The sequence below is a fragment of the Trachemys scripta genome, chromosome 16 (genome assembly GCF_013100865.1).
Source record: "Trachemys scripta elegans isolate TJP31775 chromosome 16, CAS_Tse_1.0, whole genome shotgun sequence".
Lineage (NCBI taxonomy): Eukaryota > Metazoa > Chordata > Testudines > Emydidae > Trachemys > Trachemys scripta.
This window is the reverse complement of record NC_048313.1, coordinates 9,970,080-9,995,862: the sequence shown is the minus strand read 5'-3', so window position 1 is coordinate 9,995,862 and position 25,783 is coordinate 9,970,080. Positions and strand designations below refer to the sequence as shown.

The 25,783-nt window shown below is 51.5% G+C and overlaps 2 protein-coding genes across 28 annotated transcripts in view; one reads left to right on the top strand and one right to left on the bottom strand.

Annotated features, from left to right (window-relative positions):
* Window positions 1-1,560: 1,560 nt before the first annotated feature.
* On the bottom strand, window positions 1,561-7,152 carry C16H1orf43 (chromosome 16 C1orf43 homolog). Its single transcript, XM_034792870.1, has 7 exons — window positions 7,010-7,152; window positions 6,374-6,475; window positions 5,376-5,493; window positions 4,522-4,575; window positions 3,620-3,786; window positions 3,377-3,435; window positions 1,561-2,757 (listed from the first exon to the last, which is right to left on the bottom strand). The coding sequence occupies exons 1-7, from the start codon at window positions 7,076-7,078 to the stop codon at window positions 2,559-2,561; spliced, it is 768 nt and encodes a 255-aa protein (XP_034648761.1). The 5' UTR covers window positions 7,079-7,152; the 3' UTR covers window positions 1,561-2,558.
* Window positions 7,153-7,261: 109 nt separating this feature from the next.
* The window catches only part of UBAP2L (ubiquitin associated protein 2 like), a 42,749-nt gene continuing 24,227 nt past the window's right edge, over window positions 7,262-25,783 (top strand). For 6 of the 27 annotated variants that reach the window (XM_034791828.1, XM_034791821.1, XM_034791827.1 and 3 more), the window contains exons 1-10: window positions 7,262-7,387; window positions 12,936-13,065; window positions 14,172-14,249; window positions 14,960-15,070; window positions 18,025-18,232; window positions 18,564-18,659; window positions 19,393-19,438; window positions 19,757-19,866; window positions 21,685-21,744; window positions 25,436-25,605. In XM_034791828.1, the coding sequence (XP_034647719.1) occupies window positions 12,976-13,065; window positions 14,172-14,249; window positions 14,960-15,070; window positions 18,025-18,232; window positions 18,564-18,659; window positions 19,393-19,438; window positions 19,757-19,866; window positions 21,685-21,744; window positions 25,436-25,605 (969 nt within the window). In that variant the 5' untranslated portion in view covers window positions 7,262-7,387; window positions 12,936-12,975. Of the gene's footprint in view, window positions 7,423-9,789; window positions 9,855-10,315; window positions 10,744-12,935; window positions 13,066-14,171; window positions 14,250-14,959; window positions 15,071-18,024; window positions 18,233-18,563; window positions 18,660-19,392; window positions 19,439-19,756; window positions 19,867-21,684; window positions 21,745-25,435; window positions 25,606-25,783 lie in introns of those variants that run through there. The other 21 variants (XM_034791843.1, XM_034791840.1, XM_034791838.1 and 18 more) reach the window with 11 other exon arrangements.

The following is a 25,783-nucleotide window of genomic DNA, read 5'->3' as shown; positions in this document are numbered from 1 at the left end:
TCCACACTTGGCCCGACTGAAGGGCTGTCGGCAGCTGGCAAAGAACCCAGGGACTGCACCCGACCGGCCTGAACCAACAGTGCGTGGCTGCCACCTTCCTCGCCAACGGAAGTGCCAACTCCAGAGCCTTTGGGTCCCAGCATGCCACGCTCCATCTCGAGCCAGCCGGTGCAGGGCCCGCAGTCTCCGAGCGTGAGGATGGCTGGAGTCAGGGCCATTGTCTGCATTTGGCCAGTGTGGTGAGCTGAGTCACACGTGCTTGCACACGCCCTGCGACCGTGCGTTTCTTCCAGGCCCGTCAGTTTGCATGAGGTATGAGATATGGGCACGCCCAGGGGCTAGATCAACACTGGCCACCCCTAACCCCCGTGCTCTCCCCCTGCCGTACAAACTCAGCATCTGCCCTGGAAAGATATTTAAATCCCCATTTCCACCCCTAACCCCCGTGCTCTCCCCCTGCTGTACAAACTCAGCATCTGCCCTGGAAAGATATTTAAATTCCCATATCCAGTTCAAAGGCCCGTCGTACCCAACACCCTCCTCTCCCACGGGCGGCAGCAGTGCTGCCCATCCCCACCATGGCAACAGGCAGGTCGAAGGGCGGGAAATACAGCCGGGGGGCATTGGGCTTTGGCTAACGGGTGGGGTTTCAAAGGCACTCGGCTCTCACTGAAGGGAACAGTGGAAGGGACACTCGGATGCCGTGGGTACAGCCCCATAAGGCCGTACTGCCATGCAGAGGCACCATGCTGGGGGGAATCCCAGGGGCAGTGGGTGGGCCAAGGCCATACAATGATTACCCCTCCCCCCATGCCAGGTCAATCCAGCCCCTGGTGGATACTGCTCCAGGCTCTCCCAGTGCTTTTCCTGGCAGTTACTGCAGCAGCCTCACACCCCACAGAGCAGGGCCCGGGGACTTCAGACACGTTCCCCCAAACCCATCTACAACACTGAACTAACCCCATCCTCCTGCAGGAATGACCCCACCCCAATCGGTGCAGAGAGGGGAGAGCGAGCCAAGCCCCTGCCTTCTCATCCCAGCTCTGCGGCCCACGCCCTGTAGGGACAGTGCTGGGTCACCTCCTCTGCTCCCCATGTGTAAAACAAGGACCCCCCCCCCGCCCTTCTCCCAGGGAGGTGGAGACAGGGAAAGGAGCATGTGATGCAGTGAGAATCCCAGGCGACGGCAGCCGGCTCCTGAGGGGAGGGGGCGCTGCGCAGAGCCCTGAGCCAGGGAAGGGCCATGTTCCTGGCCAGGGGAGGAGCAGCTGGAGGGGACGCAGGCAGGCAGCAGAGCCTTGGGGACTCCCAGCTGTTCTTGGGCAGGTGATACAGGAGGCTGCTCAGTGCAGTGACAGTCAGGGACCTTTCTCAGACAGACTCCCCCCCCCCCCCCCCCTGGGGGGCCACCGCCCCCCCCAGCTGCCCCCCCCCCGGCACCAGCCCCCCCCCCCCTTTCTGAGCCACCCCACAGCAGCTGCGGCTCAGGCTGTCCCGAGAGCAGCACGTGCAGCTAGAGCGAGGGTTCCCTGTCGCCAAAGAGCACCGGTGCACGGCGGCCGCAGGGGAACGTTCCTTTTATTAAACAGCAATGTAAAAAGAGAGAGAGCAGGCCCGGCTGCCGGGGCACCTTGCCCGGCCCAGAGCGGATGACTGGTATGCCGCGCACGCAGCTTGCAGGGGCACTGCCGTCAGCAGGCAGCCCGTGAGCTTTCGCCAGCAGCTGCCCCGCTGCTGCCCCTTCCCCACGAGGCCGGCAGGAGTCCATGGTGAATGGCACGAGGCGCTGGTGAGAGCGGGAGGGAACAGGGAAGGTTTTACCCGGCTGCCCAGCTGGGGCACGTGGAAGAGACAGTGAGCAGCAGCACCCTCCCCTCCCCAGAACAGGACACTGAGCCATTTACTGTCTGGGTGGGGTTTAAACAGGCTCCAGAGATCACTAACAACCCCCCCAGATCTAAAGGGCAATTCAAGCACAACAGGCTGACAAGGAGTGGGAGGATGGACCCATAGACCCCCCCAGGCATTTACCCTTTGGAAAGCCCAGCCCGTGGCTCCAGTGAGGGAGCTGGAAACCACCTCTGGCCTCCGCCCCTGAGCCATCGCTGGGAGTGATGGAGGGTCAGTGGAGTGAATGGAGCCGCCGCAGTCAGTGCAGAGGGGTGCAGGAGCACTGACCCGGAGCAGTGTCTTGTATAAATACGCTAAAGCTACTCAAATGTTCGATTCACGGCGCTAGGGGCTCCAGAGAGACACTAGCCACTAAACAGGGATTGCATGTGGAATCTCTTCAGAGCCCAAAGCACAAGGCCCATGCCGGCTGCTGGCCAGCTCCGTTCTGCAGCCAGTACACAGCTGGATCGAGCCTCCTGCCCCGAGGCCAGGTAACCCCAGCCATGATGTCGCTGTTAAATCCAACTCCATGCAGCAGAGCGTGATCCATGAGCCCAGTGACTTCCCGCCTGGACACGGACTGTTGCCAAAAGCCCCTTGTGACGTGCCCCACCCAGCAAGGGGCTCTCAGAGGCAGGTCCCAGGAGCAGAACTCCTGCCGTGGCTCACAGGGTGCTCTCCAGCGTGTTGTAGTTGTCCTTGAAGCTCTTCAGCTCCAGGAAGTGTTTGGCACGTTTGCTCTTCTGGCTGGAAGGCAGGTAGGTGACCTGGATGGTGGCTGGGTTGGAGACATCAGGCGAGAGCGTGAGGTCCTTCGCTGCTGACTGGTGCTGCCTCTGGCTGCTGCCTCCTCGTGCTTTGATACTGTGGAGAAAAAGGAGATGTTACGGATTCCACCCGGAACAGAGAGCAACCCTTCCTGAGCGAATGAGACGGCAAGAAGGCTCATTAGAGGTGCCAGTCAGTTAAATCAATGGGGTGCAGGCCCTCGGAAGGCAGGTCTGGGCAGGCAAATTGTGGCAGGGTGTACTCTTTAACCTGTAGAAGATCAAAGAAAACACCAGAACAAGGGTCGGGACCAGAAGCCATGCTGGCTGCTATAGGCTGCAGGCCCCAGGCCACTCCTGACCGGAGCCCCACAGACTTTGCTTTTCTGACTGTCAGTTTGGTTGCTCTGACTCACAGCTCTGAGTAAGGGCCTTGAGAACTGGGTCAAGTGGCTCCTTCCCTGACCCGATGCCTCAGGGAGACAGATTGCCTGCCTTCGACAACCATGAAAGAACTGGGAACTCTGCTGGCTGGGGTTGTTTGGGGACCTTCTTAAAGGGGACACTTCTTTGTCAATTTGGTTTTGGCCTCCCCTTCTCAGTTCCTGTACAGACAGGGCCAGCTGCAGAATTTCACCACCCACAACCCCCTTCAACAGACTGCCAGGCAGACCAAGGCCCGGATGCTAAACATCCCCAGTGCCAGTTAAACTTACATGTTCGCGAGCTCAGTCAGGGCACCCTGGTACTTCAGATATTCCGTCTTCCCAAAGACCTGAACAAAACAGAAGAGCGCCTTAGAGATCCTGGACTCTTGGTGTGCATTGTCCTTGGCCCTGTTCGCAGCCGCGGGCAGAATAGAGGGGAATTGTGGGCAAGGCTGCGAGGCGAAAGACCTGGCTCTGCGGGAGTCCACCCCCTTCGCAAAGGCCAAAGAGAAGATCTGGGCTGACACTCACCCCTGTCCCATAGCGTGCAGTGTCATACCCATCCAGGAGGGTGTCAATCAAGGTTTTGCGGACGCCTCTGAATGGAGTGCTGGAATTTCTCAGCTCCAACAGGTAGGCATGGAAATTCTTTCCCATTAAGGACTGGGGGTGTCGACCTTCTACATAAAATGGGATCTCTGAAAAAACAAAGCAACACAACGATGCCTGTGATGGGCGGGTATGAGTCTGACACACACTCCAGGGGCCTGGAAGAGAGCCCGTCCTCATGAGTGACCCAAACCATCCAACAAACTCCTCCTTCTGCCCCTCTGCCTTTCTGATGGAGGCACCATATGGCAGAGACCTGCAGGCAGAGAGACTGAAGCTAGGATGGTTCAATCAATCACTGCATCAAAAGGGAGCACAAGACAAACACTTTACAGCCTAAGTCTGCAGAAGCCTTTACTAAGTTGGGGAGTTTCTCAGAAAATCAAGCCCAGGCGTTTCAAACTGGACACCCCCACCCCGACAGTGAGGCACACGACCGTGGGGGATCCTTTCAGAAAGTCAGGCAGCGTAGTATTTGAGGAATGTCTTTTCCTGTGACACAGCAGATAATTTAGAAAGAAAAGACTCGGTGTAAATAACTTCCCATGGCTTCTGCTGTCTGTTACTCACCTTGGACACGGACTAACCAGATCAAATTAGCTTCTGCTTCACTTTGTTTGTGTCACATACTCGTTTTCATGTTTAGCATAGAAGTTCTCAACCTTTCCCTCTAGCAGACATCTCTACCCCATCCAGTGAGGACCCCAATTCCTTAGCTGGGAACCCCTCCCACCTAGGGATATGGTGGCAGCCCCCAGGCTGAGAACCCTTGTGCTAGCACAAGGCTATTGGCCTAGGCTCCCCACCTAAAGACTCTCTCTTACCAGAAGCTCTGATTGCATCCAGTGCCTTCATTCTGTACAAGTAGTTATAGCAACCTGGAAAAGACAACACACAAACTGGTCTGGAGAAAGAAAAAACACAAACACCCACCCACCAGCAAGTTGGCACAAGTGGGGGCTGTGAGAACAGGAGATTATCCTGTTGGAGCCTTTCCCCCTGCAATGAGGCTAGCCCCGTGCAAATCGCAGAATGACACTAATCCGATTATGCAGCACCAATGGTAACTGACAATCAGTTTCCTTTGTCTGGGGGTTTCTGCTCTGCTTGGTGAGAAAGGTAAAGCCTGGACTATCAGAGCAGAGGTGGCCCAGACAGCTATACACCATAGGCTGCGGCTGCCTTCCTCTGCGATATGGCAGAGGGGAACAGCTCCCTCCACGCTAGGCCCCATTTTGAGCTGAATGGCTTCATTTCAGCCTGTGTGGTGGGAGTCTTGGTCCCCACAGGCTGCTTCTGTGTATTACAGACAGGGACAGGGCTGCAATCTGCTTGCTTGTGACCAAGTCAGAGTACGGGGTAGGGAGCCTGCCAGGTTCTGGGGGGACAGGCTGCATGGGAACCATGAGCAGCTCAACAACAGTGCCACCTGCCCCACGGGGAAGGACTGGGCCCAGAACCACACTGCAGCAGGACAGTGAATACTGTGGGAAGAGCCTGACAGGTTCAAAAGCTACCAACGTAACTTCAGCATTCCCCGATTCTGAGAGCCGTTGCGGGGATGACGTTTGCACTGTGGAGGCTGGAAGGCTGAACAGGAAGGCTCTGGATCATCCTCCCCCTCCACCCAATATACTCCTCAATAAGTTAGGGTTCATATATTTAGAAGACACAGTACATTGGCTTCCTGGTGTCTCTAGCTGCAGGAGCCTGGCATCATCTTCAGCTAGCAGTCGGGGTTCATACTTAATGTCCTGTACCCTTGAGAGGCGAACATCAATTTCCTCTTTCAGGTCCTGTCCAGAAGAGAACAAGAGCATCTTACATTTAAAGAGCCCCCTCCTTCCCAAAGCACCTATGAATCCCAGTAGACAGGGATCACTGCACCCAGCCCTGAGATGCAGCAATTACTTAACAATAGAAAGTAACACTCTGCAACCATTTAATCCAGGAAGTGAAAATTCCCATAATCAAGGAGAATTCAGAGAGTCAGAGCACAGCTCTCAGGCCTGGTGTTCACTTAAAAGTTAGATCAACATAGCTATAGCGCTCTGGGGTGTGAAAAATTCACACCTCAGAGCCGCACTAGCCCCAAGTGTAGGCACAGCTAGGTCGAATGAAAAACATCCACTGACCCAGCTATCATCGGAGAGGTGGAGTTCCTACCGCAACAGAAAAACTCCTTTGGTCACTGCAGGAAGATTCTGCGCTACAGCCCTACGTCGGCATGGCTACGGTGCCACAGCGGTGGTGCTGTAGTGCTCAGAGTGTAGACGTGGCCATCAGAGCTTTCCTTTAGCCAGGACACCACAGCTAATGTCCTGACTATTACAAAATGCATCACAGACTCTTTAACAAAAGCATTGATTTTAAGACTCAGCAGAAAGATGGTATCCTCCAGGAGCAGGGCATTCCCTCGCTCCCAGCTGGAGCACTGGGTTCAGTAGTGAATCATGGGGAAAAGAAGGGCCAAGACCATTTCGTGCAGCACCTGGCTGCTCCCTGAAGGTCTCCCATCTAAGAACTGGCCCCATCTGGCCCTGTTTAGCTTGGGATATAGCTGCAGCCTACGGAAATAGGAAGCATCAACACAAAGCCTTATCTAAATAAGCAAATTGATCGCCCAAAGCGTAACCTCCCCCCGCAGCCAATCGGAGACAAACCCCACAAACAGACCTTGGGGGCGTGTTGTCCAACCGGCACATGGGGCCCCCGGCGTGACTTCATGGCGAAGCGCATTATCTGTCTTTTCACGAAGATGAACAGCAGCACAAACACCTAGTTAAACACAGCGGAAAGAAAAGCTGTTAGGACCCAGCAGAGCCAAAATACTTTTACTTCGGAGGCCAAAGCACCTGCCCTGCCTGCACTGGGGCCCCGTCTCCCCTTGCCCGCAACGAGTCAAGCCTGGAGCTTCCACTACCATGTTACCAGGAGCTGGTTCTGGCAGCTCCCATAGGACAAGAGAGGGGGTGTGTGTGTGTGTGTGTGGCGCCTGAGTGTACAGCCCACAATGGCCATTGTAAAGGGGCTGCATCCCTCCCACCCCGCAGCCTCCCCTGTGTGGGGGGGGAGGGGATGTTAGACACATCTCGCAACCCCCCCCCCACTATGGGCCCCTCCCAACCCCCCCCCCCGCTGGCAGGGAGCCCCGCGCCCCACGGGGATGCAATCGGGACCCCCCGGGCCGGGTGGCCAGTGCCCCACCCCCGCAGGGCCCCGCTCCGCCAGGCTGGAGGTGGGGGCCCAAGGCAGGAGCTCGCCCCGCCGAGCCGGGCAGCGCGCGCGGCGCCCCTCGGGCCGGGCCCTCACCAGGCTCCCGTAGGCCATCACCAGCACCACGTTGACCCCGGAGAGCCAGTTGCTGCCGGACGTCGCCATCCCCGGCCCGGCCCGGGGCCCCGCAACAACATGGCGGCCGCTGAGGCCACAGTGCGCCCCCGTCACGTGACGCGGGCGGGACGTCGGGGCGGGCGGGGCGCGCGCCGGCCAACCGCCAGAAACCACGTGACACGGGGAGGGCCAAGGAGAGGCGCGAGGCCGAGCCACGTGACAGGCGGGAGAGGCGAAAGAGGAGCGCGCCGGGGTCACGTGGCGGGGGCGGCCTGAGGCCGGCCCGGCCCCGCCCTCTCCCGGGTCACGTGATGGGGCGGGCGCCGCTGGGTAGTTGTCAGTGTGGTGGAGACTCAGGTAAAGTTGGCAACGCGGAGGCGGCGGCGGCCCCGGTAATTGCGCGCGGCCCCTTTAAATCCCGGCCCCGGCGGGGGGGCCCCCCATCACCCCGGGGAGGGCGGCCGCGGCCGGCGCGGGGCCCCCCGGCCAGGCCAGGGCGCGGCGGTGCGGGGCCCCCTCCCTGCCCGGATCCGGACGCCGTGCGGCGGGTTTTGTTTATGGTCGGGTTCGCGGCCTAGTGGGCCCGGCCGAAGCCGGGGGCTCGCGTAGTGCGCGCGGCCGGGCCCGGGCGGGGGGATGGGCGGCGGGGAATGGCGGCAGCGGCCATGAGGGCGGAAGCGGCGCCGCGGCCGGGCTCTTAACGCCCCCGTCCCCCCGGCTCCGGCCCGGCCCCGCGCCCTGGGAGCCCGGCCGCTGCCTGCCTGGCCCTCCCCGCCGGCCGGAGCTCCCGGGCTGCGGCCCCCGCCCCGCCCGATGGCCAGGCAGCCGCTCCCCTCCCTTCCCCGGCCCCGGGCCGTGCGCTCCCCGGACCGCGCTGTGCCGCGCAGCAGCGCCTCCCCCCCTGGACGTGCAGCCCCGCGGCCTGATCCCGTCCCCCTCTCCGGCCCAGCCCCGCGGGCCTCCAGCCCCGCCGTGCCCGAGAGAGCCACCCGCTTCACGGCTCTTGGCCCTCAGGGCGTGAAACCTTGCTGGCCCTGTGGGCGGCTCATTCCCATTGTCTGCTGGGGGATCGGCCCTTCTCTCTCCCAAGCCGGCTGGTGCCTGTGCTGGCCCCTGGGCACTCCCCTTCTAGGGCTCTCCCCCTGGCCGTGCACAGGGGCTGCCCAGGTGTCCTGCTGGCGGCTAGAACAATGGTGGCTTGAGTTCAGTAGCGGGCCCCATACCAGGTTGCTTTGGAAAGGCGCTTCTGACCGCTTGTAGCAATTGTGCAGACGCTTGTGTGTGGCACCTTTTGCTCAGGTGGGCTCTAAAGGGCTTTACTGACTGTATATGCGAGCCATAACTAGATGCAGCATCCTAGTACCCAGCGCTAACGCATCTCTGGGCTGGAAGAGGGTGAATTAAAGGAAATGATCCAGTCTTATACACTTCTGTAGGGCCGTGCATCTCATGCTTTTATTACATAACCTGCCCTCGACAATCCAGCATAATCTTAGTTTAGGCAGAGCTCTAATTACCACTATGTTCACAGGAACCTGCAGCAACTTGGAAGAATAATATTTAGTACCTCTAGCTGGCTATAGCTCCTGAAGGATCATTCCATTTCATTGGTAGCCACACAGTTCAGAATCTCATGTAACAGCATATTTATGTAGCCTTTGAAACTGTCTATTCAGAGCTTCCCAGTAAAATAATGGCTGCTAATACTACATTTTGTAAAGTGCTCTATCTCAAAGCACTTTCAAAAATCTGTATTCTCTATACCCATGAATTATTTCATCCATAACCGGAATGTACTCACTTCTTTGCGAAATGTGGCCTAACCCTTACAGAATATCCCTCTGTGCCGGGCTCTTTCCGGTGCACATGCTCCCCAGCAGTGCAGAATAATCATTTTAAATACTTTGCCCTTCTGTAGTCCTTTCATCTGAGACCTCAGAGCCTTTTGTAAATGTTAATTAAGCTTCATGGAGGGGGTGTGAAAATATCATCGTTTCCTTCTAACAGATAGGGAAACTGAGGCTGAGTCATGCTGTGACTTGCCTAAAGTCACCTAGGAAGTCTGGCGGAGCTGGGAATAGAACCCAGTCACCTGAATCTGTTTTGTGCCCTGAACACTTCTTGCAATCGTGCATTTGACTGAGAGATCACTGCTCTACAAAATGCAACTGAGCCAGGATTTTTGATGGAACACATAGATTATTATAAATTTTACATTTCTCTGTCTCCCTTTTTCCTAAAGACCCCAAAATACCTACTAGCCTGCATAGACAGGAATCTCTTCTACATGTGAAATGAAAAGCAGTGGCAATTAAGTACAGAAAGTGTAGAGTAACTGCAGAGTAAATTATTAAAAACATTAAATTAAAATGATTAAATTGCAAGCTCCTTGAGGTGTAGTGGTCATGTCATAACATAGTTGAGGAGCCCTGTGGCTTTGTCTGATGCTATATAAATGTAGTGTTTCCCTTTTTGACATATCATTCAGAAGTCAAACTGATTTGATAATGTTTTTCATTTCTCTAGTTCATTTCATTCTAGAATACCAGGGACACAATGGAAGGAAAATTGAATCACTATTTTATTTATATAGCATCTGCCTCGAAGTACAAGATGCCTTCCAATTTAAAAAGAAATATTCAGGTGAAATGAGTGACCAAAATACCAGTTAGAAACTGCAGTTAGATCCGACTGTCGCTGTTTGTGTGGTAGCGTTTCAGATGTCAGACTACTGAACTAATATTTTGCATTTTTAATAGTGCTTAATCCCTAAGGATTCCGAAGTGCTGCACAAACTAGAGTATGATCCTGAAGTGAATTCTTGGTAGGTGGAACCCTGGGCCTACACAGAGCCTCCCTGAAGTCTGTGGGGCACTGCACAGAGCTCATTGTGGGGTTGGGATCAGAACAGTAGTTGCTTGGTGAGCTTTATACATAGTGGTTATTTAATTCACCATTGAAATGCTGTTGTGCCAGGATTGGAACATGGCAGCTGTTAAAACAGTGCCTAGTAACTGCATAAGAGTTTAGGACAAAAAAGTAATAGAGCTGTACCCTACTGAAATGGCAGATTAAGTTACTGCAGTATGAAACATGCGGTATTACTTCCCTCTGGGCCTGCAATTCTGATGCCAAATTAGTTTAATATGATAACTTGTTTGTCTGTAAAGTACTTAGTACTGTAATAGATGTACCAGTGGGGAATAAGAGCAATGCTAGGGGAAGAATCGGGGGGGGGGGGGGGGGGGGTTTGCTAAATAGCCTGAGATCGTTTTTCGTTTTCTGACTTCTATTAAAGTTTCTGCAGTGCTTTAAGGAGGGGGGAAAAAGTTTTTTCTTCATTGACTCTACCCCCAAATGTTCTTATTGAGGGATGAGCCCCGTAGCATAGGTTAGTATGCTTTGTATTAGGCGGTGATACTGTTAGAACCATACTGGCAAATAATTAGGCGTCTATGTTAGTGACAGCAGTATAAATTCAGGGGGAGCCATCTGTCTGTATTGTCTGAAGGTGTTTCAGGGATTGGAAGGGAAGTTGGAACTTGGTGAGTCTAAATGTTATTCACAGAGTCTGAAAGTTAATTGTGCCCTGCACACACCCTCACAGCCGGATCTTGCGCATGTAGTGCGTTTAATACAACAAGAAATGTCTGTAATCCTCAGCATTTCTGCAGCACATCACAAACACGAGTCCTCACAGCTACACTTGTAAGGTAGGTCCCCCAAAACCTCCCCCAAGCTACCTCATTATCCATCTTCAACCCTCCCCCTTATAGTCCCCTTTGCAGTGGTGCCTACAAAACACTTGGCAACAGCTAGGCTCCTGGTGCCCTGAGACAACAGCCTCCAATGCTAACTAATATTGTCTCATTGTTTCCTGGTGTTCCCCCTCTGTGTGTATCCATCTCTTGTGTTATACTTGGATTTTAAGCTGCTTGGGGCAGAGATTATCTTCTTGTTCTGTTTCTGTATAGTGCACAGTGTCCATGACTAGGACTCCTAAGTGCTGAGGTAATGCAAATAACAAAGGCAGGTGGTTGTTACCCCCATGTTACAGACCGGAAAAGCGAGGCAGAGGTTGTGATTTGTCAGAGTATCAGCCTGAGCTAGAACTCAGGAGTGCTGAGGTGATTTGTGTGTCAAACTTTATTTGGCAATAAGATTTTTGCAGACTTGCCCAACAGGTAACAGATTTTATTGCCGAAGGAACTGAGCAAGATCTGGAAGTTTAAAAAAGTTCTGAAAAATCAGTATTATTTAGGAGTCTTTGTATGTTTAAATAGCTGCAAGATGTGGATATCCCACGGAGGTGGACGAGTTGACCTTCTGTGGGAAGTTGCAGGAAAGATTGCATTAGAAGCGTGCATTCAAGTGAACAACAGAAGCTGGTACAGGCCATCTCTCACTGGAGCAGCAAAATAGTATTGCAGGTTTACAAAGACAGTGCAAAACTAACTTTAGGGGCCTCTGCCTTGTGCTCCAAAGGAAAGATCTAGTTGCACTGTGTCTACTCACTGTCTTCGAAGAGTTAGATTTCCCATCCCTTAGCACTGCCTCATGCTGAGAGGCTTTTCACTCGCTCCCACCCTCCTACAGTACATTGGTTCCCCCTTGAGGGGACACAATTGATCTTGGTGAATAAAGTTTCAGATAAGATACTGATCACTTGTTTCTCTTGTCGAGGTTTCCTAGCCAAATATCTGCCTGCATGTATTATTTGTTCCTTCTTAGATTAGGGAAGTTCCACATGCTGCTAGTGAAGGGCCTGTTGCTCCAGAGGTAGAGTTGATAACCTTATTACCCCAGTGGTAAAGTATTAAGTTCCAAGTTACTTGTTTCAGAGGCTGGTAAATAACTGAAATCCTGCTTGGTGCTTTTAAATGTACCTGGCATTCCTTATTCGTTTTGGTATGGTGAGATTGCACAAGGTGTTACTGTCACTGCTGGACTTTCCTTGCATTGGGGGTGTAGGGGTTTGCAATTTAATTTGGCTGGGATCTATTCCCTGTGCTGAACTGTGTCTGGACAGGAAGTCCTGAAATTCTTGTATAGCATTGCTGAGAGCGTCTCCCTAGGTGCTGTGCCCTACATCGGTCATGGGCGAAGTGATTGAATCCTGTGTAGAATTTTTGAAGGGTTTTGGAATCCCTCAGATGGTATTTATAGCACTTTTCTTTCCGGCGTGTGTTGGATTATAGATGAAAAATTAATATTCCTAGAACAAGGTCACAGCCCAACTAAGCTGGGTTTGTGTTTGAAGATGCAAGCTCTGTCTATTTCAAACAAACAAACCAAGCCCACAAACCTGTTTAATGTTGGAAACATCTTGACTTGGGGAGTCGCTTCCCCACCTTTCTCTGGGATGAGAGGTGAGCTTGTGAGAGCAGAGGATGAACAGAGATTCAGTTGATGGTCTTGGGGCGTTGAGCTGTTTGTTTTGTGCACGTCCGGGTAGCATTGAGGTGCCTCTAAGCCATGCAGATGGAAGGATCGGTGTTGACGAATGCTAATTTATATTCCTCAGCCTCTTGCATTTGAGCAGTGGAATGTTAAAGGCGCCTCCTACCAGGGAGAAAAGTATTTCTGCTCCTGAGACTTAGTCGCTTAGATTTGGGGCGCAGGAGGGGATGGGAGGCAATCCTCCCTGTGGGAACAGCCCAGGGTATCTCAGCGTGGGTGCAATGTTGTTCCTTTCAGATATTGCATATTACATGTTAGGGCTTTAGTAAATAGGAAAAGGTGGGTGGCCTTTTAGTTTGACATCTCTGGAAACGGAGTTGGTGTATAGTGGTTTTGGGGGTATAAACTTGACTTTGGTGTCCCACCCACTCAGTACCCAGAGTCTCGGTGCTGCCTTTTGTTTCCAGTTTCTAACAGTCCGTTCTCTCCTCTCCCCCACCCGCAGAGTTCTACCTTGTAAATACTGTTATTTGTATATACTGTAAATGATGACATCGGTGGGCACTAACCGAGCCCGGGGGAACTGGGAGCAGACACAGACACAGAGCCAGACACAGCACAAGCAGCGGCCACAGGTAAGGGAGTGTCCATGGAAACCAGTTGGCTTGGAGGTGGAGACCTGGCACCCTCAGCTGCTCCAAGCAGTTGACTAATAACTGGGCTTGGCCTAACACAGGGGTTCTCAACCTTTTTCTTTCAGAGTCTGTCCCCCCTCCCCCCCAAACATACTATAAAAACTCAAGGCCGCAACAGGGATGGGGGGGCACTCAGGGCTCCTGGTTTCAGCCACCAGGGGTGTGGGGGGGTGGGGGGTTTGAAGCTTTAGCCCTGTGAGATTTGGGGCTTCAGCCGTGGGGGGAGGGGGCTCCATGCTCTGGACTTCAGCCATGGGACAGGGCTGGTGCTTCAGCCATGGGGTGGAGGGGCTCAGGGCTATGGGTGGGGGTTTGGCTTGGTGGGGGGGCCCTCACGGCTTCTGCCTCGTGTGGGCACTGGGGCTCAGGGCTTTAGACCCGGAGGGAGTGCTGGCGCTTGGGGTTTCAGCCCCACTGGGGTGCCATGGCTCAGGGCTCCCTGCAGTTCTGCTTCTGGTTTCAGCCCTTTGCCTTAGCCACAGGTCCGTATGGCCCCCTAAAACCAGCTCGCAGACCCCTAGAGGGATGCGGACGCCGGCTGAGAACCATTAGCCTAACATTCCTCCTAGAACAGCTTCCTCTACGCTGAAGTGCGCTGCTGTTAAAGGCAGGTGGACAGGCTAACCAGGGGCTCTCTGACAGTGCGGTCACTGCTTCAGTGTGTCCAAGTGAGAGCCTGAGCTGGAACCTCTCTGCATTTTCCTGACTGTTCCCTCTCGCTGTAGGTAAACCCGGCTGGCTGATGTGCCACTTGCAGAGTTTGCTTTGAGGTTCTTGTTTCTGCCTGTACTGAGGGATCTGTCCTGGAAAGCTAGTTTATTGTGAGATCGTTGGCTCACACAGGTTCAATGGCATTTTGTTCTCCTCCAGACCTCGCCACCTGCTTCTCTTTCATCTTTATCTCCACTTTGAGACCTCCCACTTGTGTGCCCCTCTTCCCCCCACTCCCTACTAGTGTTCTCAAGGAAGCTGTAAGTGCTTAGAAGAGAGTTAGTTTGAAATGCACGGCTCTAACCCTCCTCCGTTATCATCCACAATCTCTCCAGGCCACTGCAGAACAGATTCGACTTGCACAGATGATTTCGGACCACAACGATGCTGACTTCGAGGAGAAGGTGAAACAAGTGAGTGGGGAGAACTCAGGGTTGAGCAATGTCTCTAGCCAGAGTGGAAGTTGGCAGCTCTGTTTTCAGGAGCTGAAGTGCCAGCTGTGTTGAGGCTGAGAACAACAATGGCAATTCTGAAATAAGCCAGAACAGGCTAGGGCTGGGGGGAAGCAGGTCAAAAGGGCAGCTAACTCAGATACTTTTACCAGGCCAGGAAGTCTGCCCTTCATGGTCATCTTGTTCCTTCTGTTAAGAGCTTTGTGTGCAGTGGGGCAGACCCAGGGAGAGCTGCCCTTGGGATAATAAGGGGCCTCGGTCAGAGGAGGCAGATACTAAAGCTTTTGTGTCCCACATGTGAGCTCCTGAGGTTGAGCCATCAGCCCTTCCGTTCTCTCTGCAGCATTATTGTGAGGGCCTTTGGCCGACACCTGGAGTCACTTTGGGCTTTGCAAGGCTCTGCCTCCACGTTGACTGGTGAGAGGTGACTTCTGAGATATGGGGGCACCCTCAGTCCTGCTTCTCTGGCCCCCCAGTGTATGTTCTGGGAGACACCGTTAAACTACGGGACAGCAAGGAGACATCCACGCCTGGACACTTCTTGGTAGCTCTTCTCTTCTGCAATTACAGGTTTTCTCTCCTCTCGAACCCAAGGCATTTCTTAGTTCTAAGGAGGTGTCAGTCCTCTCTGGGTTTGGAATGAGCTGATTGTGTCCTCTTCCTCCCCACAGCTGATTGATATCACGGGCAAGAACCAAGATGAGTGTGTGATTGCTCTGCACGACTGTAACGGGGATGTCAACAGAGCCATCAACGTGCTGCTGGAGGGGAATCCGGACACGGTAGGACAGGCTCCTTCGGCTTTGATTAGCAAAAAGGTGGTTGTGTGAAGCCTGGTTGGAGCTCATGATTGCCAGGTAATACGGCTAAGGGCGCCTGAAGAGGACACGGGATGGGGTAGCTTGTAAAGGGCTGTCTGTACAGTGCCAGTTAGGAGGCCCCCGACAGTTAAGAGTGCAGGGTGTCTGTAATGGGGCGCCGTGCCCTGGCTTGTTTAACGGCCTTTCCTGTTTGTGCATGGGGGAACAGATCAAGGGTACAGTCATCTGACAGCCTTGTTTACAGTAACCTAGTAAACCTCTGTTTCTTTCTGTCTCCTGAACTATAACATCTTTGGCCCTGGGTTTTTACCCTGATCTTGGTGCAATCCCGTGTCTCTCAGCTGACACGTTCGGCCTTGCATGGGTTGTCCCTACTATGGCATGCTAGGGTCCAGCGCTGCTAGGTGCAGTGTGTCTGCTAGTTAGACTTGAGCTCCATGGTTCATGTGAGTGCCACATTCTCTCATACTTCATTAACCCTCAGAATGACCCTCTCAATAGGCATCTGCCCAAATAGCCTCCCGCCTAGCGCCAGGGAGTGTCCATCACCTCGATGGGAAAGGAACCCAAACATAGTTTCATCAGTTGTAACAGAATCAATCAGTGAATAATGTCAAAGCTGTCAGGCCCTTCCAGACCGCAGCTGAAGGTCAGATCTTGCCTATCTGGGTACAGTGAGGTACTGTTGGTATTGGAAGGCTGATCTTAACCAGATTTCCTAGCCCTACTGGGTTTGAGACTCTCACTTTAGTGTGTGGTGTGTTAGCTGGGTTTCTTTTACTTAAGTCAAAAAAGAATGTTCTAATTACTGAACTGTATGTCCCTGCCATCTGTATTCTGCATAACATCTCTCCTTCCGATCAGTGGACTCCCACATGCTTTGGCATATACTGAGTTCTGTACTGTCCGTGTGGTGGATGCTTCCGTGCCTTCACAGAGCTATGTGGGTTTAAGGACCAGCCCTTTCTGCCCAGAAGCATGCAAAACCTGCCTGTCGGTTAGCTGTAAACTCATTTTAAAAGTAACAGGAGTACATCTAACCTAGGCAAATCTTAGCTGTGATTCTGTGCTTCACCCAGAATCACTTCCAGGGCTTCTTCCAATAAAACTGACATGCCATTAAAATCTTAGCAGTTTAATTTCTTAAATGAACGAGTTGCTCATGAAAATAATGTTGTGGGTTATATCAAATCTGAAGGTATGCCCTATTTCCTTTACGTGGGCAGCTGAGGCACTCAGCAGTATGAGATGCCAGACACCGTCACTTTGCAAAGGCAGGACCAGCGTTGGCAGGGTAAAACCCTCTCCGTGCCAGCCACTTCTTTAATCTGCAGTGCCATAAGGGGCTTGCAGGTTGCCACCTGCAGCAATCTGAGCAAAGTCTTCATCTGCACTGAAATTGGTGAAGACTTTCTGAGTCTCTCCTGGTCTGAGTTCAACTTCTGCTGAACAACTCAGTGAAAAGATGTTTGTTAGGATGATGCGCCATTGATAACGAGTGTCTCAAAGATGCCCTAACACTAGTGAGCTCACTTGCTTAACGGAGTAGTATTGGAACGTCTCACACTTCAGGGGCTAGAAGGGCAGACAGGATATTAGTTCTGAGTTTGTACAGCACAACTATATAAAAAAAAATAAATCAAAGTAAATATTATCCTGACTTCCTTCTGAGTCAGTTGCCTGTGAAGAGAGACTCCTCTGGTTTGAGGCCAGTGTGTGCCTAAAAGCCTTTTTGCCACACTCTGTGTGTTGCCATCCAAGGCCAGCTGTTCATTAGTCAGCAAGTCATGTTTTCAGGTGTTTGTCGGTGACTTGTGACTCGGCGTTAATTGTGCTAACAGCGTACAGCATTGGTTCAATATGAATGTGAAACCATTTCATACTGGCATGAAATAAAACTGCCTTGGATGATTGGGATGAGGTGGTGATGTGTTGTTTAATTAAACTCAGAATGACTTGAGCATTCCTGTTTGGGGGGGTTTTGGTGCCTCTCGCAATACTCTCCTCCCTGGAACCAGACAGGTGTGTAGAGATGCTTGTGTGGTGGGAACAGCAGGTACCCTGGGAGTTTTTTGTAATTTCCAGAGTTAACATATTATGTGGACAGATACTGGGACTCAAGCAAGTAACACCTTTTTGGGTTGTCTTGCCAAAAAACACGGGCAGTCCCTTCCTCTCCTTACAGCAAAAATGTTACTTTTCAAATGACTGAGATAACGTAATGTTTTTCTGGCAATCCTTTAATTGGGTCTTCTCTGGGGTGAGTGACCCAGCGCAGATCTGTGCCCAAGATCCCTAGGTAATGAGCTGAGTGATCACTGGAACTTTAAAAAAGTTTCTGTGGCTGTTGAGGGCAAGTGAGAACCCTGTCTGGGGGGCTGTAGCCTGAGGGGTCTCAGGCAGCAGAGAAAAGTCAAATTGGCCAACATGGGGTGTGACTTAAAAGAGATGATGGTTCTTTCTTCAGTTCCGGGGGCAGAGCTGTTTGGGTTATAAGAGCAAGCACAGCTCAAATCATTGATTAGCCTCTGCGATGGGCTAAAACAGAACAGCACCCCCCAGCCCTGTACAACTGCCTGCAAGTCATCAGGGGAGAGGCCTGTCTTGTCCATGCTGGGTCTGTTCTGAGGGCTCAGTTGAACATCACTTAAAACGAAAGACTGAAAACCGGGGAACCAGCATTCCTGGGCGGGTGAGTGTCTGAGCGAAAGCTGCCAGGGGCCTGTCAGCTCAGACAGTGGAGAGGAAGTCGACAGGGGCTGTGATGTGAAGCTTTGGATAAGTGCCTATCTCGGTTTATCGGCACAGGTTTCTGTCTTCCCTCATTATATTCTCCCCAGGATGTTACATTATGCATGTAGCCTGCATCCAGTGTTGATCAAATGATGAACTTTTCCCCCTCTGCTAAACTGCAGCATTCCTGGGAAATGGTTGGGAAGAAGAAAGGAGTCTCGGGACAGAAGGACAGTGGGCAGACAGAACCCAGTGAAGAAGGCAAAGAAAACCGGGACAGGGATCGGGATTACAGCCGGCGACGTGGCGGGCCACCGAGACGAGGCCGAGGCACCAGCCGTGGAAGAGAGTGTATGAGCCTGCCCTTTAATAGCAACTATAACTATCATGGTACATGGCAGGCACTTAAAGCGTTGTGCTGATGTTTGTGTTAAAGCTCATAAGTCTAGAAAAATGACTACAAAAATCATCCTCTTGTATGTGTGCAGGGTCCCATCTGGTGCCGGCAGCCAATTCCCTGACCCTTTGACATCTGAGTCCCTGGGTTATGGATTCACGCCATAGCTGCCAAATGGCACTAACGGGAACAAAACATGGTGCCATAGCATCTATAGCTCTGTGTCCGTTTCCCACGCCACCCCCACCATGTGCTCTAGGGTCTCCTTCCCCTAGTCCAAAAGGATGATGGAAGTTGTCCTAGTGTCATCTCTGTGTCTTTCAGTTCGGGGCCAGGAGAATGGACTGGATGGTGGTAAGAGTGGAGGCTCCTCTGGAAGAGGCACAGAGAGAGGGAGACGGGGCCGCGGACGAGGCAGAGGTACACAAAGCAGGGTTGTGTGCCGGGGTGGTGGGTCTGATGTAGCTATTTCCCACTGACTTCAAAAAGCTCTTCCGTAGAGAGGTCTTGAGGGGCTGAATAGAAGTCACGGGCAGTAAATATTTGTCATCTCTATTCTTGTGTTAATGCTTAGCACCTACATATTGCTTTGTACCTGGTAAGCACAGTAGAGCCATTAACTAGTTCTCATACCCTACCCCTGAGGCTTAGTTAAATATTACCCCATTTTACAGGTGGGGGGGGACTAAAACAAAGGTGGCTATTGTATGAGTTCAGGGAAAGCATTTGTTAGCAGCAGAATCTAAGTGCTGGTACCTCTGGGCAGTGTGAGCTGCACTCATTCGTTCTCATTGCTGAGAGTCTAAAAATAAATCTTTCCATGAAACAACCTGAGCTGTTTGATAATTGCTGATGAGGCCATGTCCTATAGATTTGGAGTCTGGCCTCTCATATTTGTGCCTTGTGACCGACGGGGAGCTAATCTGTGGCTGGAATAATTTATCCCTAATTACACTTCTAATGTGTAATTCGCATGCATGTAAAAGGAGCAGTCTGAAACCTTATCAATGCAGGAAGATGCTGGACATTGTCATACTGGGCGTCTGGAATGCCACATAGTGTTAAACACTTACCTTCCCAGCAACACACAGCACAGCTGTGAGCCTTGCTGTTTGACAGCAGGACTACACTGATGTGTGTTTGTCTCTTACAGGTGGCTCTGGAAGGCGGGGGGGAAGATTTTCTGCCCAGGGAATGGGGTAAGTTTTTATTGGATACAAAACAAGAAAAGCAAGATCATTTGTGAGTTTGTCTCTGCACGGGGGTAGGCAGGGGACAAGACAAGTCTAACTGGTGGGTTCTGTCATTCCTTGCTGGTTTGTGTACCTGTCCCGTTGCAGCAGCTGTATCATACTGAGTTGCATTTGGAATGGCTAAGACCGCAGTAGGTTTGTCTTACAAAGTGGACGGGGTCTGCTAGGAATCGTTTAGCTATGTCCTGGTTTAAATGTGATTGATTTTTCATTCACAGCAGTTACGAGGAAATCTAAACTTGCTCCCCCCAATCTGTGTTTCAGAACTTTCAACCCAGCTGATTATGCAGAGCCAACCAGCACGGAGGAGAACTATGGGAATAGCAACAACACATGGAACAGTACCGGTAGCTTTGAGCCCGACGATGGGACAAGTAAGTGACCTCTATGCTTCCGTCCCATTACTACCTGCTGGTTAGATCAAAAATAGGTTTCTTGCAAGTCCCCTTCAGTCACGTGGATAAAATAGCAAGGGAATGGATTGTGGATTCAGGGCAGAAATTCAGTGACCTGCTTTCCTTATGCCCAATGCTGTTCTTGTTGCAAGTGTCCGGTGTGTGTTCATTGGGTTTCCCGGTAAGTTTTACTATTCGACACTTTGGGGTTATCAGTGGAAGTGTGACAGCTGCACAGTCAGATCTAGTCTGTGCACTGGAAACACCTGAGTCGTGCAATGCCCTGCTATGAGCTGGCAAAGGTGCCGACTGAGGGCACGGGCACACTTGCCTCTGACTGCTTCCTGACATAGGGGCTGTGTTTTGGCACACCTGTCAGCACAGAGGGCATTGTGTAAACAACCAGACGGCTGACCGGTGGCAGCTTTTCCTTGCACGTAGTGCATCCTCCTGAGGCGTGCTTTCTGCATTCAGATATCCGCTTTCGCTGTATTCCGACATGGGAGTGCTCTGCTTCCTACCCCAAACTGTCTGCGAGACGAGATCTCAATACAGAAAGCTGGTTTCTGGGGAATCGATACTCAGGGCCCCCCAGGAGTTCTGCTCCTTGCTGAGCTGTCCAAGCACTCTTCTCTTGCCATTTTCTTGCATTGTGAAAATGGGGTTTTGTGTTTTTCATACAGACGCTGGGGGTGGGTTGTGAGATTTGAGTAGATGCAATTTTCGCAATGCAGTAACTGGACATAGTCTCATGGGACACTCTCTAATTAAAGCTAGTCTTGAGACATCGGTGCGTTTAGAGGGGAGGTTTTCTTCCGGAGCAGTATCTTACACCACAGTGAGGTCAGAACTTCTGTGCTGCTCAGCTCTGTCCTCTGAGTTACTCAAGTGAGCCCAAGCTCTCGCCACCATACATCAGACTTTTAAAACAGACGATTCTGACACTGTCCCGTTTGCCTGCCTGCCTGCCTGCCTCAGCCATGACAGTTCAGTTTTATTCTCCTTCTTCCAAAATACCAACTGAAGTCCTGTTACTTGTTAGTTTCCATTGAGTACGTTCTGTCTGTGTAAGGAAGTGGTTAATATCGTAATTATGCTGTAGTTATGGTAATCTAGCAAATGCATTTTTCTGTCTCACTTTCAAAGCTGTTGTTCATTAGAATGGATTATTGCACCTCCACAGCGTGCAGCTCTAATTTTGTTCCTCTTTTGAAGACCGGGAATAGCCTTTTCAAAAAGATCACTTTTTTGGTTACAGCTTTTTAGCAGATTGAAACTCCTAGTGATGGGTCTGAGACAGTGTAGCCATTTAATCTGGACTGTCAGGGGGCTGGATAAGAATCCATACCTCTGGGGCAAGGGGATGTCTGTGTTTACACTGCATAGGATAAAAGAATGGATAGAAATGCACCACTTCTTCGTACTGCAAGTTCATACCTTTCTTTTCCAAGTAGATGTTCATTGTGTGTACACCCAAACCAGTGTTCTTAGGAAGGGTAAATCTAAACAGAGTCTGTAATTACTGGGTGGGGAGAGACCATTGCTTCAGTCACATAGAAGGATCCAGGTTTGTTTCTGTGCTACAATGTGTCCATAGTGTAATTTCATGATAAGTTCTGTACAAACATGTCCTGCATGATCATTTTGTTTTTCCATTTTAGCAGCCTTGAGCATCTCTCTTTAATTTTAGCAATATCCACAGGTACAATGTGACTGGTGTACGTGGGGGCAATGAAACTTGTTCTCAAGCCAAAATTTCACTGGTTGTTTTTCTTTTTCTTTTCTTTTTTGTTTCAGGACTTGATTTCATTGGGGGTGAGGGCTCAAATTATCCCCGAAAATTTGACACTGCTCCTGGTATGATACATCCAGGCGCACTAACTGCCCCGGATACCTTTACTTTATAGCTTGTTTTAAAATCTGAAATATCTGTGGATATGTCATTCTTATGAGTATTTGATGTTTGTTCTGACTGTGCTTTTACTAATGCTGACACCTTCAATGTAAATCAGGAGCGGTTATGTCTAAAGGCACATGGGTGATGTAATTCCAGATTCAGCCACTGCTTGTCTGCACCCTCAGCACCACCAGGTGTATGGCCCTGGCAACCTCCTACCCAGTACAGGGAAGTGCTGGGCAGCTCCAGCTCCGGTCTCTCTCCCTCAAATGCAAAAGTTTCGGACTTGGCTAGCTCCTAGAGTCCCAGGCTCAGGGATTGCAGCGCTCTGCTCCCTGGCCTCCAGAACAAGTTTCTGCGGAGGGTTCGGAATGCTGCTGCAGGTCTAATTAGACCTTCTGGGCTATCTCAGCACATCACTCCCACTTACAACTGCTTCTTGGTAAGCAGTGCATTGATTAGTCGCTGCTGTGGCATGCCACCACGCCTCCTTCCTGTGCACAGATGTGCCCGAGGTTCCTGGATTTCTGAGATTCCTTGCACACTTGATGCCTCCGAGATTTAGGGCTTTGTCACTTTGCCTCCTGCCTTTGGGATCTTTACTATTACGCACTTTAAGACCTGAAGGGCCCATTAGATCATCAGTTCTGAGCTCCTGTGTCACACAGGCCAGAGAATTTCACAGTCATCCCTGCATTGAGCCCACTAGCTTGCTTGACTAAAGCAGATCTCCCAGAAAGGCAGCCAGTCTCAATCTGAAGACTTGAAGGGATGGAGAATCCACCGCTTTCCCGTGGAACATGAAAACTAAAGGGGGAAAGCTTCGCCACTGAAGTCCAAGCCTGTTTGTCTGGATGAGGATCCTCTGAGTGTTCGGGTGCAGGTTTTCCATTACCCACTTCTCCTCCCAGTTTTCCGCCCGAGATTAAGCCTGCATGTCCCTTTCATCTGCAGTTTCCTGTTCCTTTATGGCCGGTTTGCAGTGCTGAGCTGAGACCTCCAGCAGTGGGTAGCGCACAAGCTGTTCGTGTGAACCCAGCTGCGGGAGTTCTGCCATTCAGTGTCGCACCCCTTTGTGTGTGCATCTGGATTGACATTCCAGGGCATGGAGCTTCTCGGGCCCAGTCACTCTTCTCTGAATTAGGTCAGTGAGTATCCAGCTAGTGACTTGTGGCACCTGCAGGCCTCCTGGTCAGTTACGGGAGCAGCAGACTCTGATGTTAATGTTGGAGAGATGTCAGAAAAGAAAAGAAATGGGGCCACCGAGGAGGCCCCCCCCCCCCCCCCTTCAAGCTTAGGGCAAGTACACCAGGGCACCGGGCCGTCCAGAGGGAACGGCTAGCTGCTGTTACAGGAGCAGGCTCTGTGTCTGGGAAGTCACCTGAGCCACTGTCCGGTACTAGCTGACTCAATGGCTGCCTTGACAATGGATAATATTCCTCCCAGCCAGCTCCTTCCCTAAGAGAGAGGAGCAACAGGCCTGGAAGAGACTCTTTCAGCAGGCGGGAGAGGGCAGGGCGGGCAATCTCCTGTCTTTCTGAATAGGACACCGTCTTGAGTGTCAGAGGGCTGGATTCGCTGGAGATCTCGCCCGGCCAGGAGCTCAGTGGGACGTTTGGTGTATTTTCAGCAAGGTAGATATACCGTGTGCTGGTTAGGAAACCATCCATTTCCTTTCTGGAGAGCATCTTGGATAGAAAGCAGCTCTTTGCATACACTCCTCCTTCCCTCCCCATGCACAAGAAATCTCAGACCGGGCTGGACTGGGTATGTGACCCCTGTGAAGCAGCCTGGTAGGGGAGATGTTTTGGAGTGTAGCGAAAGCCTTTCTCATGGGTCTGGAAGCTGAAGAGTTTAGCTCAGCCTTCCCTGCCCCTCTGCTCTTCCTCTTGTTCCCAAAAGTGAGCTGAGAGGGGGAAAGAAAATGGAGCCCAGGGCCATGTCCCTCAGCACAGGCTCTGTTTCTTGCTTTCTGCCCATCGCAATTGGATTGCGGTGTCTAGCCTCTGCCTGGGTAGGGAGACGGGCTCTCGTGCCTGCAGGCCTGGAAAGGAGCCGTCACGCTGCTGCTGAGGGAGCAAAAAAGCAGATGAGAAATGGGGAAAGCTGGCCTTAACTCTCCCCCCCCCCCCCCCCCCCCCGCGAAAGATAGCATGTACTCTTCCCCTGCCTGTGTTATAGCATCTGGGGCGCGGGGGTGTGTGTGTGTGTCTCTAAGTGTGGGGTGCCCGGAGGCTGCAAGGACCCAAGGGGTTAAACTGGATTAATGTTTTGATCCTTAATAGAATAAAATATTTAGAGTTTGAATAGGCTCTGTTTGCCAGGCAAAATAAACAATAGGCTTTGCTAGTAATTTGCTTCCTTGGTGCTCTCAAGCAGCTGCATCTCTGGAACTGGGAGACTTTTCAAATCTTGGCCTGACAATGATAGACTCTCTGGAAATTCCCCTCCCCCTCCCTCCAAATCCGGGAGGGTTCGGACTAGCCTCTACGAACCAGAGACCAACATGTTCCATTTTCACACGTTCTAAAAAGCTCGTCAGCTGATTAAGGTGTTGTCATGGGCAGAACTCGTCCTATTCTTGTAAATGTCTCTAGAATTAACCCTGTTGGCTGTGTGGCTTTTTTTATTTTATTTATTTATTTTTGGTTAGTCTGGTTTGGATGGGTGAAAATGACCTGCCGAAAAGTGGCAGGCTGCTTTTGTGCCGATTTTTCTGATGTGAAATGCTCCCCCTCTCCTCCCACCCCAGGACCTAAAATTAAGTTTCTAGTGGACTCTGAAGTGAGCATGCTACGCCCAGAGTGCTCAGTTCAAACTGAGATGTGTGCGTGTATGGGGGCGGGCAAGAGACTTGGAACTGGCTTGTAGGGGATCCAGTCAGGTTAAAAACAAATTTTAAAAAAAGTAAATTTCTCTTATCTTTACAAATCAAACCTTGGAGCATTGAAACCGACATGATCTTTTCACTGCAGTATTTTATCTGTTCACCTTTTGCATTTGTCTGAAATTGGGCAAGGAAAATTCATGAATCACAGATTCCTAGTAGATTTCACTTTCAGAGTCTCATGCACTAGGCAAAGTGCCCACCGTGTTGAGTTTCAAACACTGCAGGGAAACGTTCTCATTGAAACAAAAATAAACCCAAGTAAACATTTCAGTTCTTGGGTCTTATAAAAGTCCCTGAAACTTGGGACTGAACTTTGATCTGATGGTGTCCTTTTAAGAAAACCCAAATGATTGCTAGCCACTCTAGCTGCATGGTGATGTCCCACAAGAGAGCTGGACTTTGGCACCACCTCTGGCAGAAGGCACTCTAGAGGTGATGCTCTTGGTCTCTGCTGGGCTGGGGGTAGCTGGTTGTGGGTGCAGCTTCTGCAAGGAGAGGGGGAAGCAGGAAAACGGATGGTTCTGAGCAAAGGGGCTGGGGAAGAACCCAGGGAGCCCCCTGGCTAACCCCAATACCCTGAGTTTCTGCTTTGGTGTTGGGGTGTGTCTGTGCGCAGCCTTTCTTAGCCTCTCGCCTGTGCCTGGTTGGTGAGTAAGAACCCAGCCAGCTGCCTGCTATGCTCCCAAACCACTTTCCTGGCTTTTGTAAGAAATGGGGCTACGACACGCAGCAAACTTCCCAAACTCTTGCTTTCCTTGTAGGTGCATGGAGGACAGCGACGGAGGAGTGGGGAACAGAGGACTGGAATGAAGATGTAGGTACTCTCAATCCCCTCCCCATGATAGAAGGGGAACAAAACCTGCTAGCTGAGGACTGTAGGAATAGCCCCAAACCAGGCTCCTTGTTCCAGGAACTGCACTGCACGACTCAGGTGGATTAAATATTGTCGCTACCGAACTCTGTGGAAAGTTAACACTGCGAGTTTGCAGCTTGGAAAGCTCGGCCTTGTGGATCTGTAATATCTACTCTGGGGCTGGGGGGAGGGAGTCTGGGTGCAGAATGTCAAGTACCTTTGCTTGTCTTTATTGCCAAGGTTGTGCTTTTTATGC

What these genes read in the sequence shown, in the direction of transcription:
- C16H1orf43 (XM_034792870.1), bottom strand. Translation starts at nt 7,078, where the DNA reads ATGGCGACGTCCGGCAGCAACTGGCTCTCCGGGGTCAACGTGGTGCTG. An exon ending in GGATGCAATCAGAGCTTCTG is followed by an intron (nt 3,787 to 4,521) that starts GTAAGAGAGAGT and finishes TTGTTTTTTCAG; the next exon opens with AGATCCCATTTTATGTAGAA. An exon ending in CTGCACGCTATGGGACAGGG is followed by an intron (nt 3,436 to 3,619) that starts GTGAGTGTCAGC and finishes TGTTTTGTTCAG; the next exon opens with GTCTTTGGGAAGACGGAATA.